This window comes from Mixophyes fleayi, chromosome 8 (genome assembly GCF_038048845.1).
Source record: "Mixophyes fleayi isolate aMixFle1 chromosome 8, aMixFle1.hap1, whole genome shotgun sequence".
Classification (NCBI taxonomy): domain Eukaryota; kingdom Metazoa; phylum Chordata; class Amphibia; order Anura; family Limnodynastidae; genus Mixophyes; species Mixophyes fleayi.
Genome location: NC_134409.1, coordinates 100625066 through 100638094, shown reverse-complemented (window position 1 = coordinate 100638094; position 13029 = coordinate 100625066). Strand labels below are relative to the sequence as shown.

Here is a 13029-nt window from a genome sequence, read left to right as displayed (position 1 = left end):
TACTGTTTTGTGTAACTTATTTATCCTAGTGTGGGTGATGTGAACTTTTGAACCATTTGCATTAAAGTGACCTTGATAAATATCTCTAAACATATTTTTAATATGGACAAAATATTTAAACTCCCACACTTAAACTATACCAAGAAAAGTAAGATGCTTCTTCAAATGGCTTATAACGCATTTTTTTATTTTATTTATTTTTGTTGAAAAGGGGTAACTCTCTGACTCTGACCAAATACGACATTGTCTGTGATTGCACAGGGAAAGTTGGAGGCCCCGTGAGACCACCCACTTAAATCACCATGTCAAAGAAAATTGTGCCTGCAGTGGAGATCTATTGAACTTACCACAGTAGAAATGTCCACCCAGCACTCTGTGCTTCTAACACTGGAGGTATTAAGAGCATTTTGCCGACTCCACACTATTTGTCTTACCTTGTGGTGTTTTAAACCCTTGACGTCAGCGAGTTTGCCCTGCACTTCTGAAAGAACACATTACGTTTTTAAATAGGTTTCATAGGCTCTGAGAATGTTTTGTGAAAACTTGAATTTTCCTCTTCTCCTTGTCATAATTTTACTCTCTCCCTTTCTTGTAGGTCACAGAACAAAAAACCAAAGTGCCCGAAGTGACGAAACCAAGTTCAAGCCAAGCGACGGCCGCCAGCCTACCTGGCAGTTCCCCCTCGCCACCAGTCAATGGTGGCAACAATGCCAAAAGGGTGGCAGTGCCGAACGGACAACCGCCCAGCACCACCCGCTACATGCCTCGGGAGGTGCCACCGCGATTCCGCTGCCAGCAGGACCACAAAGTGTTACTGAAGCGTGGACAGCCCCCTCCAGCATCCTGTATGCTGCTGGGGGGAGGAGCAGGGACTCCCCCCTCCTCTACGGCACAAGGGACCGGCCTGGGCAACGCACAGCCAGGGACGGGCTCTCTGCAGCCTGGGGAGAGTGGACTCACAACGGGTAAGAAAAACAAAGTGGTTTTACATGGGATTTTTAAAGGATCTTTTACGCTTTTTTGGTTTGTTTGTTTTTCCGGTGCTTTTGGGGGGGGATTCTGGACAACTTTTTGCACACTAGAAAAGTAATTTCTGTTTAGCCAAAGTTGTATCCTGTTTATAGTACGGTTAGAAGCAATACATGATGATACTTCCCTCTTATGATTTATAAGGCCTCAGAAGCATCAAGGAAACTTGCTAAAGGAAATGTTTATCATATTCCATGATAATTCTAGATCTATATATTTGCTTTTATTATGATCAGCCAATGTGAAAATAAACATGCACTCTAATGGAACAGTGTCTCTAGTGACCATTTGTCAATCGAAGATGGTAGATTGGCTTTACTAAGCAGTAATTTTGAGCATCTCTTGGATGCACCATTGCACTTGTGTTATTTATCAAGGAGAGCTATACAAAACCTGTTCAGTCTGAGAGACCCTCAGTATAACATAGTTGATGAGGTTGAAAAAAGACACCAGTCCATCAAGTTCAACCTATTTTGGATCTCCTGCGATCCCTCACTTATATTTGAAATTGATCCAGAGTAAGCAACCGCCAATCTGTTTCAGTTTTGAAAATCCCCCAGACCCAATATTGCAGTCCTATTTTTACCCTATATCCACTACTATCCTTCATTTTAATTAACGGTCATATCCCTGGATACACTTTTCCTCAAAAAAAATGGGTAACCCTTTCTTAAACATATCTCTTGAATCCGCCATCACAACCATCCCTGGCAGTAGCATCACTTAAGATTGTTGCTGCATGCAAACTATTTTCTCTCCCAGAACACCTTGCTTATAGTTCAGACAGGCAATGCAGTCTCATAATCTGGATGTGGCTTTGTTTGACTCTGTTTAGTATTGATGACAAATGTATTTTCTTCTTTTTTTTTAATCTACCTTGCACACGTCTGTTACCGTAATGAATAATAATACTGAACAGCACTTTGTAGATATTAACATTTGACCTTAAGGTGAAGCTATGACACTCATCTTCCTTTACTAAAGACCATAGATGTTAGATTTTGTCAACAAAGCTGGTGAAGCACACTGCCACTGCAATTACACAAGCATCGAACAAATACTGTAAGCCTACTTCTTTACTTTAGAAACCTGTCATTGTCTAGTCAAGTTAAATATGGGCTAGATAAATAGTCACAGGTCTCTTGGCAATTGTAACAAAAAATAATACACACAGTTGACAAAGTGTGGCCCCTATTATGACTCCACCCCCCCTCCCCCCTCCCCCCTCCACACACACAGCAATTATTTCCACACTTTATCGAAGTGGACTAGTATGATTGTAATACATATGATTGGATGACCTGCAGCAAATATTAACAGGCTGTGGTAAAATTTGGCTTTGTTTCAGGTGATGAAAGGGCCTCCTGATGGGTTTATGAGTGTTTATATTAATGTTTGGTAGCTTTCCGGCTCAATCAGTTACATGCAAGAGCAGTCCCATATTATTCACGACTGGCGTGTTGGTCATTGTGGCATGTTTGAAATACAGCTAGTGAACATAGCTCACCATGCTGGCATTGCATGTTTTATAACCCATGACCACAAACTGAAGCTTGATGAGAAAAAGACTTTCTATGCTGCAGTCTTCTCTTTAGTGCTGACTAGATATGGGTAGAATAGCTATTTGCTGTATGGTTCCCCAGTAGTTTCATAAGGTTTTTATCGTTTCTTGGGGTTTTGTTTTTTTTTGGCAGATTAAAAAACATTGCAGTGTATTAGAGAGAGATTATCAGACTACTTTATAGTTAATGTCATGATGTAGGAACTTTTAAATTTGTTTAGAATTCTGGAATAGCAGAGAACACTTCTCTCCATGTGGCAGGGTGTTTTTAGAGCACAAAGGTTCCTTTCTGCAGGAAGCTAGCAGCGTACATGGTGTTCTGGAATAGCTTTTCATGCTGTAAGAATCTCTTTCACATATTGAGGCCTCTTGAGGGGTAACTCTGGTGTTCAAGACTTCTGTCTTGACATCTGTACACTCTCCAGTAAGTCCACAAACTTGTTTTCTTTATCCGTTGGCGAGGAAACAAACAACACTCTCTAGTGATAGTGGGGTATGGATGTATGTCCATATGAGTGTGTAACATAAAATTGTGTGTGTAAATGGTTGTGAAAAAGACACTCTGTCAAATATGTGTTTTTAAATCTCTGGACATAATTAAGAATTATCAAGTTCTAAAACTTAATAGTTCTAATGTTAACACATTCTATTTTGTCCTTATTTATTTATTTAACAATAAGTAAACCAACATTAAGACACCATTCAGTTTGCCGTAAGATCCCTTAGGAACCTCGCATGATGTGTTCCTGCACAGAAATACAGATGACTGTACAGAAAACATTACTCATTTTTATTGTATGAGATTCGTATCTGAAGCATCCTGCTGAGACAAATCCTGTGAGGTTCCTACGGCTAATTGAATCTCCCCTCGTATGGTAAAGATAGTCCACCCCTTGATTTAATGTTTCTTAGAACCACATTTGAAGTAATTATTTTCTGAATGAGTGTGTCAGTCACATTGTATTTGAACTGAAGCAGTATTGTAATGAGAGGATAGGACAAAATCCCTCAATAATGTTTCAGGTATTTGTTCTTGCGCAGCTCTCAACCTCTTGCCCCAGCATCTTATTGTTTATGAAATTTTTACTTTGACTTGGCAAGTTTTTTTTCTTCTTCAGTCACTCAGTTGTATATTTGCTGGTTAGCTTAAGATTTTTGTCCTGTTGCCCTTGCGTTAAAGCATCAGAATACTATTCTTCTAGATTACTCTTATATAAGTAGGAGATCAAGATTGGAATACATCTACGACCTATGGCTGCAAAACAACCCCAAATCCTAAACAAACTTCCACCATTGGTTATGAGGTTCTTGTGGTGATGCGCTGCATTTTACCCAACATGGCATTGTGCGTTAAGATCATCCTCAACATTTATTTATATAGCGCCACCAGATTCCGTAGCGCTTTACAATTGGAAACAAACAGTAATAAAACAATACTGGGTAATACATACATACAGAGAGGAAAGAGCGCTCTGCTCGCAAACTTACAATCTATAGATTGTAGATCCTCTGACTTCTCTGGCTGGGGTGAAGTAGTACAAAATTATTTATTTTTATTTTGTTTTGAGACAGCGGTTCTTCAGCTTGCTACAATTCCATTTTACATGTTCATTCTTTTTCTGATGGGAGAGTCAAGAATGTTAAAATTTATTGTGTTTTGCAGATCTCTTATCGATCTCTGGAGCCTTTGTGTCCTTGTGATTTCTCTGAGCTTCATATGGTGTGATAGATTTGATTTTTGCAGGGACACCCACTCCTGGGAAGATAGGAAACTGCCTTCAATGTTTGACGCTTGCAAATAGTCTTTCATATGGTATAATGACTAACTTTGGTATGCTAGCAGTAAGGCTGTACTTTTTTATACATGCCTTCTTCATGTTGCCTTTTTTTGTTGAAAAAATCTCTAATGGGTAATTTTGTGAGGGAAAATATATCTAGCGCTCGCGCTCTCTTGCTGGGGGCGATGTGTCCAACAACTGTTTCGTATCTGTATATAGAAGTATGATAGTGAGGCCCAAATAGTAAACTTTGCATGGTGTTCCAACCAAGTGAAATGAATGGCCAAATATGAACGTAATCGTCATCAGGAATAATTTATTTGTTTTGATTAATAAAATTTTTTTTGATCATTGTTGATTTTTTGTTTCATTTAATTCACATTTTGACATATCCCGTATAATAAACTGTTACTTATAGTATGTGTATATTGGTATTTTATTAGTGTATTAGAAACACTTTTTTGTTCTTCTTAGTGAAAATTAATCAAACGCAATAAAACATTTCTGTTGGAGGCAAGAACACCCTTTATTATGTATGTGCTTGTTTCTGCATTACATGGCCAAATGTTTGTGGACACCTAAACATCACATCCACATGTGCTTGTTGAACGGCTCATTCCAAAACCATGGGCATTCATATGGAGTTGAGTTTGTCCCCCTTTGCAGTTATAATAGCCTCCACTGTTCATGGAAGGCTTTCCACTAGATTTTGGAATATGGTTGTGGGGATTCACTTACATTCAGCCACAAGAGCATTAATGAGGTCAGGCACTGATTTTGGGCGATGAGGCCTGGCTCGCATATAGTCAGTCAAGTTCTTCCAAACCAAACTCTGGAAACCATTTTTTAAGGACCTCAATTTGTTCTTAGGGGCATTTTAATGCTGCAACAGGAGAGGGCCTTCCACAAAGTTGGAAGCGCACAGTTCTCTAGAGTGTTGTTGTATGCTGTAGCAATAAGATTTTACTTCCCTGGAATTAAAGGGCCTATACCAAACAATAAAAAACAACCCTAGACAATTATTTCTCCTCCACCAAACTTTACAGTTTGCAGTACGCATTCTTGTAGGAAGCATTCTCCTGGCATCGGTTAAACCCAGATTAGTCTGTCAGAAGATGAATTATGATTTGTCATCCTATAGAATGAGTTACCAGAGTCCAATGGTGGTGTGCTTTTCACCGTGCCAGTCAATGTTTGGCCAATGAAAACCAATCCATGAAGTTCCTGACTGTTCATGTGATGTTGTTGCTTCCAGAGGCAGTTTGGAACCCTGTAGTGAGTGTTTTAACGAAGGACAGACTATTTTTACATGCTTCAGCACTCTGCTGTCCTGGTCTGTGAGCTTGTGTGGCCTACCTCTCCATGGCTGAACTGTTGTTGCTCCTAGACTCTTCCACGTCACAATAACAGCACTTGGTTTGTCAAATTCCTGGCCTGCCAGAGCTACCAAAGAGAACTCTGACTTGTTGGAAAGATGCATCCTATGACAGTGTCATATTGGAAATCACTGAGCTCTTCAATACAACACATTATATTGCTAATAGTGGGCTATGGAGATGCACCTGCTAGTTTTAGCCGTTTCAGCCACACCCATTACTAATTAGGGTTACCAGAAACTTTTGGCCCATGTAGTGTGTATGTAAATTCTTAGACTATGGCTGTCATTGACTTACTTCACTAGACAATGATTAATGCTAAGTGGTTGCTTTTGGTTTATTGTAAATTTGCACCTACATGCAATGTTGATAAATATTTTAAAGAATCTAGAACAATAATGTAAACTTGGCATTCTATTTTTGGTTTCATTAAGCAAGTGTCAATTTTTAGGTCGTACATAATGTTCAATTCTGCTATGTCAGTTGTAACAATATTCAATATTATGATTTTCTGGGGGGGGGGGCATTAGTTAAACATTAATATTTTGGTTTATTGCAGATTTTACTTTATTTGTTTTTTTTATTTGTTTTGTTTTACAGATTTATCATCGGGGGCAGCTGCTACTTCAAATTATGCAAATTCCACTTGGGGCTCGGGAGTCCCATCCAGCAGTGGCCCCAACACAAACCCTCCCCACGCCTGGGACAAAGTGATTGTAGACGGGTCGGACATGGAAGAGTGGCCTTGCATAGCTGGCGTGGACGCAGAGCCCCCTTCCGACAACGCCACAGACAACAACAGTGCCTCGAATCCAGCCTTGGAAAAGGGACCCCCACAAGGAAGCGTTGCTAACCACAAAGGAAGAGGGGGCCAGGGCCAACAACAGCAGCAGCAGCCTGGCAGCGAATGTATTCAGGGGGTATGGAAAGCTGACCCCAAGGCTAAGCCCGTCCCGTCTTCCAACCCCAATACAGAGGGCGTTAATAGACTAGGAAATTGGAGGAGCATGGGTGGGCCTGAGAGAACGGGGCCTGCATCTGGTTTCAGCAACTTTAATCCAAATAGCAACCCGTCAGCTTGGCCGGCCCTGGTTCAGGAAAGCAGCAGGAAAGGGAACCCAGAACCAGATGGCAGCTTCTCCAGCGCACAGCTTGGCCCAGCAGGTCCAACCTCTCGGGAGCAGCAGTCAAAGATGGAAAATGCGGGTGCCGGATTTGCAGCCTCTGGCAGAGAGCCGGCCACAACCCATCACACTGACGGACCAAAAAATGGAAACACTAACGCTACAAACTCAAATGCATCAAATTCCCTTGAGAACAAGGGAACGGCCTTTGGGGCAGGGGATGCCTGCCGGGGTTCTGACCTCTCTGCTCAAAGCACTGGAGATAGAAAGAATGGGGGGGTGGGCTCTTGGGGGTCAACAAGGGGTCAGACTGTCACAGGAGATGCCAACTGTGGGCATGGCAATTCTGGAAACAATGGACGAGAGAGGGAGGACGTAAGGAAAATGTCTTCATCTCATAGGCCCAATGGGTCCAGGGGAGAATCTTGGGACAGCAAAAGTGGTGGCAATGGTTCTTGGGGGGGATATGGCCCACAGACAGATCCCAGTGAAGTAAAGTGGGGTGAAGGGAACAAATTGGTGTCAGGAGGGATGTCTCAGGGAGAATGGAAGCAGCCGTCTGGGCATGAGGACTTAAAAGTTGGAGAATGGGGGGGTTCGAGCCAAGGAAATTCTAGCACTGGAGCATGGGACAATCAGAAGGGCCACTCACTATCGGAGAACCAGGGCAATGCATCATCAACGACCTGCTGGGGCCGGGCCCCCAGCTCTACAGGAAGTGAGGCAGGGGGGCAAAGCACTGGAAGCAACCCAAACGCTGGGGGCAGTGGAGACAGCCTGAACTCCTGCAATCGGCGCTCACATAATAGAGCTGCTCTCCCAGACAGTCAGGCTGTTTTGCAGACCTTGCTGAATCGAACAGATTTGGATCCCAGAGTGCTGTCCAACTCAGGCTGGGGCCAAACCCAAATAAGGCAAGATGCTGCTTGGGAGACTGAGGAAGCAACATCTCGATCTGAAGGCAAAGCAGACCGTGGGACTGAAGGCTGGGAAAACACATCGCAAGCAAAGAGCTCAGGGGGTTGGGGGGATGCCCCCAGCCAAAGCAATCAAAATAAGTCTAACTGGGGAGAATCCCCTGCCCAAGTTCCATCTGGTCAGGAGTGGAAGGACACCAAAGCAACTAGCTGGAATGACTATAAAAATAGCCCAACTGGTTGGGGTGGTGGAGGTAATGGGGGAGGTGTTGGTGGACGAAAGGAGGAAAAGGCAGGTCCTGGATGGAACAATGATAGTGGTGCAAGTACTGAACAGGGATGGGGTACTCGTCAACCCAATCCTGGAAGTGGATGGTCTGCAGGGAAGAATGGATGGGGAGGAAGCAACAGTGAGGACATGGAGCCTCCCAAAGGCCCTGGGGGCTGGGATGGTTCAGGAAACAAAGCTTCCTCTGGCTGGGGTGAAGTAGTACAAAATGATAGTTCTTGGGGCAATGGGGCTAACTCTAATCCAGCTATACGAACTGGCTGGGAAGAGGGTAAAAGGCCCCAAGGAGGTGGAAGTTGGGGTGAGGCAGCTAGGCCTCCAATACCTTGGAACAAGCAGCAGGAAGCTACACCAGCTGCACAGTCTTCTGGCTCTTGGGGTCCTCCAGCTCCTCCTCCTGGAAATGGGAGGCAGCCACCCACCCCAGGATGGAAAGGTGGTCCCACGCCAACCGCGTCCAAGGAAGAAGAGCCAAGTGGCTGGGAGGAGCCAGCACCACAATCCATCGGCCGTAAAATGGACATTGACGATGGTACAGCAGCCTGGGGGGACCCTAGCAGTTATAATTACAAGAATGTTAGCTTGTGGGACAAGAATGCTCAAGGACCCCCCGGACAGATGCAGCGAGAGCAGGGAATGCCAGGGTCAATAGCCAGCAAGGCAGCACCGTCAGGTATGGGCAACTCCATTCTTTGGTGTCTAGTTATATATACTGAGAAGGATTTAATGGTTAAAAATGTTATACATTTGAAGAAGGATGAAACGCACCTAAAACATTGATGTTCCTGCAGTATTATTTTATTGTCTTTGATGTCATGTAGTGAACAAAGCAAACACCAGGGTAAATGTTGGAATACTTTGATCAAAACAAATGATTCCTCACAGCAGTGGATCATTTATATAGACCATTATGTATGAATATATTGATCACTTTTGCCAGATTGATGTCAGGCAGTTGATCTACTTTTTGCATGCAATTAATGAATATTGAAATACTTTGTTATAGTATGTCGTTCCTTTTGCTTTTTGTCATTTTGACATTGCTACTGTTTGTAGATCAACAGCATGCTAATATATCGTTATTCCGAAGCCTTATGCAAAATCTCTCAAGTATTACCTCCCACTGAAAGGTACAGAGGCAGCCAATATAGTACATGGACTGCCTTCTTATTGTGACCCTAAGGGGGGTATTCAATTGTTTCTTTTAACGCGCTAAAACAAAAAAAAACGAGCGCTCTAAAAATATTACCGTTAATACGGTAATTACTCGCTAAATTTCATCTCGCAGCTCCCTGAGCAGCGAGCTGAAATTCAGCCCGCTGGCAGCGAGTAAGTACCGTATTAACTGTTTACACGCGCAAAATTACCGTATAATATGAAGTTTAATACGGTACTTACTCGCTGCCAGCGGGCTGAATTTCAGCTCGCTGCTCAGGGAGCTGCGAGATGAAATTTAGCGAGTAATTACCGTATTAACAGTAATATTTTTAGAGCGCTCGTTTTTTTTTGTTTTAGCGCGTTAAAAGAAACAATTGAATACCCCCCTTAGAATCCTGTTATCATACCATACAAAAACCACACCTGTGTACTGCCCTTGTTTTAATGTATTGCCACTCATTTACTCAGGTATTTTTTGTGTTACTACATACTCTCTCAATCTATCTTTGTAATTACATGGTGTTGTAATCCATAAAATAGTTATAATTTCTCTTTTCATCCACTGTATTTTAACATTTGTTCAATGGAATGGAGTTTTGGTAGATACTCGAAAAACTACTGATACTTTTTATGTAATATGTGTGAACAAGACCGAACAGGGGGACTGTACACTCTTCACTAGTAAACTAGTAGAGATGTGGGGGTTCCATGCCAGAGATCTCTACCCTAATAGTGCATCAAATGCTTCGACAACTGGAGACCACTCAAACTGAACTATCATTGTATAGCACAGGTGCTGACACAGACAAATTTGTCTCTGCAGTTTGAACCTCAGCTTCTCCTGGATGTCAGTGCAGGGAGAAGTTTGGAATACTGGTGGGCCTCCCTGACTGGTGGGCCTCCCTGACTGGTGGGCCTCCCTGACATGGAACCAACCTAGATAGAGGATGATGATGGCTGACAAAACATTTAGGTGGAATTATTCTTAAATGTTATTATAAACATATGCTGAAGTAAAGTATATTTAGTTGAACAGTTCACGACTACTATGATGATACAGTTCAATACACCATTAAAAAAGTGCAAGAGGAAACCCACACGGAGAACATAGAAACTTCAGACAAATAGTGCCCTGGTTGAAATAGAACCTATGGGCGTAAAAAGGGATGATGCACCTTGAAAACAGCATTCCACTCAAACTGATCCAATTATCAATTACCTTTTTTACCAAAAGCTTTAAAAATTTTATTTCACTCTGTATACTCAATGTCCATAAAAACTGACTTTAAATCTTGAAATCTCTTAGATTTGCTTTTATTTCTGATGTAGTTTTTTGTTTTTGATAAGGGTTTTAAATTTTCAGGAATCCACCATCTTTGGCATGCATGAATATGTAAAAAAAAAAAAACAACAAATTTTCTCAGGCTAGGATTGAGAGAATTCAATAAAAAAAAACAAGATTTATTCTTTTTTAATTTGACCTACCACATGACTGTTTGAGTGCTTCAGGGTTGCAAACTCAAACTTGAAAACAGATTTTTAAAAAGAACAAGACTTAAAACATCACAGAATAAACACACTTTTTTATGTTTAAAACATTTTAAGGTTGTCCATACCAAAGTTGGGATTTCAATGGGACCATTATATTTGTATTACATTTTGTTTATTGCAACATTTGATAGTTTTCGTATTTGTGCCTATAATATCCTTGAGGTGTATTGTGCCTTAGCAGGTGGACGAGAAACCTTTTGGGCCAGTCATTAAGGCAAATAAAGGAGTAAATGTTCTCTGGAACAAACCATGTTACAATGCAAGGGCTTCAAATTAGATTTTTTTATTTTGCAGATATGTTAAATAGTGGTTGTTTTTTCATCTAGCACACAAATACTTGATAGCTTTATTTTTACACTGAGATTTAAAGTTGATCTAGGATATGCCCTACCCCAACTATAAATCTGTCCCCACATTTTAAAGTTACCTCCCTCTCCAATGCAACATGGTTTTGCCCAGGTGCAGAGTTACTCCTTTTTTTTTTTTTTTATTATTCTTTGCTCTCCTTAATGACTTTTCTGTGCATCTCTCATCAGAATGTTAAATTAACTTTTGTACTTTGCTTTATTTGGATCCCTGTAATAGACTGAGATGTACAGTCACTTGCCCAACTTAACATTGGCATTGAGGAGGAGCAGCAGCTGACAACTTCACAAGTAACAAACTGTCTTCTGCTTATCCTTCGTGTCTGCAGCCAGCACTAAGTTTGGGGGCATTAAAAACACTGGATGATTGTCATGCCACTTATTCAGTGCTTTAGGTCCCCCATCCTAAGCATTGGTGCCCTAGACAACCACCTATGTTTGCCTAATGGTAGTACTGGCCGCACTCATAATATTTAATGCTTTCTTTAAGAATGCTTTAGACGCCTATTGCTGTGACCCATAGAAGTGTATTTTCAATGCTTATTATTGTTTATATAGCGCCAACCATAAATGGGGCAGGGGCTGCTGTGAATGATTACAATTGAAATTCCCTTTGACACGCACACTAGAGTCCAGCAGCTAGGTAACCTGCTAGTGTGTGGAAACCCATGCAAACGCAGAGAGCACATACAGACTGGGCTTTGGGCGGAATAAAACCTGTGTGAGGCATCAATGCTTAACTCTACCACCGTGCTGCCCCTGTGTTAGGGGTTGTTCACAGAAAGTGTTGAGGAAATCTTCAGCACTTTTTATAAATGTTTCAAAACTGCAATTTCAATTGACACCCACATGTACCACTTTCTATCATCTCCTCCATTTCCAATGTATTAATCAGCGTTTCCTTTAATTGATCTCTACCTGGACAGTTGTTGCATTCATCTAAATGGAACTTTGGAGTTGCAGTCGTACTTCATATTTTTTGCTAGGCATATTTTATAATCACTCTCTTGTCGTGCAATATCCTCTTTTTTTAACTCTGCTCTACTTAGCATTAATTTAGCATTCTGTTGAACAATAAACACACAAATAGAACGTGGACCACTTCTACCAGTATATAATATACATCTGAAAATTTTTGAATGAACAAAAGTTACTAAAACTAGAATATTTCATTGAGGTCCCAAGTTTAAATTTTGTATGGACAGTCTTTAAATTTTTACAAAAGTTCTGTTTTTTTTTTTGTTTGTTTTTAAAGAAATTTGTTTTCATATTTTTGTGTTTGCAACCTTGAAATGTTAACTTCCTCTAACTTAGTCATGTGAGATATAAAATAAAGGTCTGTTTAAATTCTGGATAAAATGTTTGTTTTGTTTAATAAGTCAATCCTGGCATGAGGAAAAATAGGTTTTTGTATACTTGCAATGGCAAAATTGTGAATTTCGAACCAAAACCTTAATGAGATTAAATAAAAAGCAAAAACAAATTTGAGAGACTCCTATAGTACTAAATGTGTGCAGAAAGTAAAAATATATTAAGGTAATTTGCATTGGATCACTTGACATGAAATGATCCAGAAATGCTACAATTGAAGAGAGTGCCAACTTTAAGTGGGGGGCTACAATATATTAGTTCACCTCCCCTTGCTTTTACTCCCCAATTTCCAGCAATTGCAGATGAGTACTGCAGCTCACACTAACGGGAAGGAGTGTCCATCTAGTTTCTTGTAGCCCACTTGAGTTATGCTGCTGCCTTTGTTCAAGCTTTCTGTTCTATAAAGTAAAACCCATGTCTTTTGTGCGATCATTTTATTCTTACTACATAAAATTCAACCCAAGTTTGACAAGGCATAGAAAACTTTTACTAACCTCAATGGAAAAGGTC

The 13029-nt window shown here is 41.0% G+C and overlaps 1 protein-coding gene across 5 annotated transcripts in view; it reads left to right on the top strand.

Moving 5' to 3' along the window:
- Positions 1 to 13029, top strand: part of TNRC6B (trinucleotide repeat containing adaptor 6B) — a 107226-nt gene that overhangs the window by 58235 nt on the left and 35962 nt on the right. For all 5 annotated transcript variants that reach the window (XM_075183004.1, XM_075183008.1, XM_075183003.1 and 2 more), the window contains 2 exons: positions 596 to 965; positions 6345 to 8747. In XM_075183004.1, the coding sequence (XP_075039105.1) occupies positions 596 to 965; positions 6345 to 8747 (2773 nt within the window). The remainder of the gene's footprint in view (positions 1 to 595; positions 966 to 6344; positions 8748 to 13029) is intronic.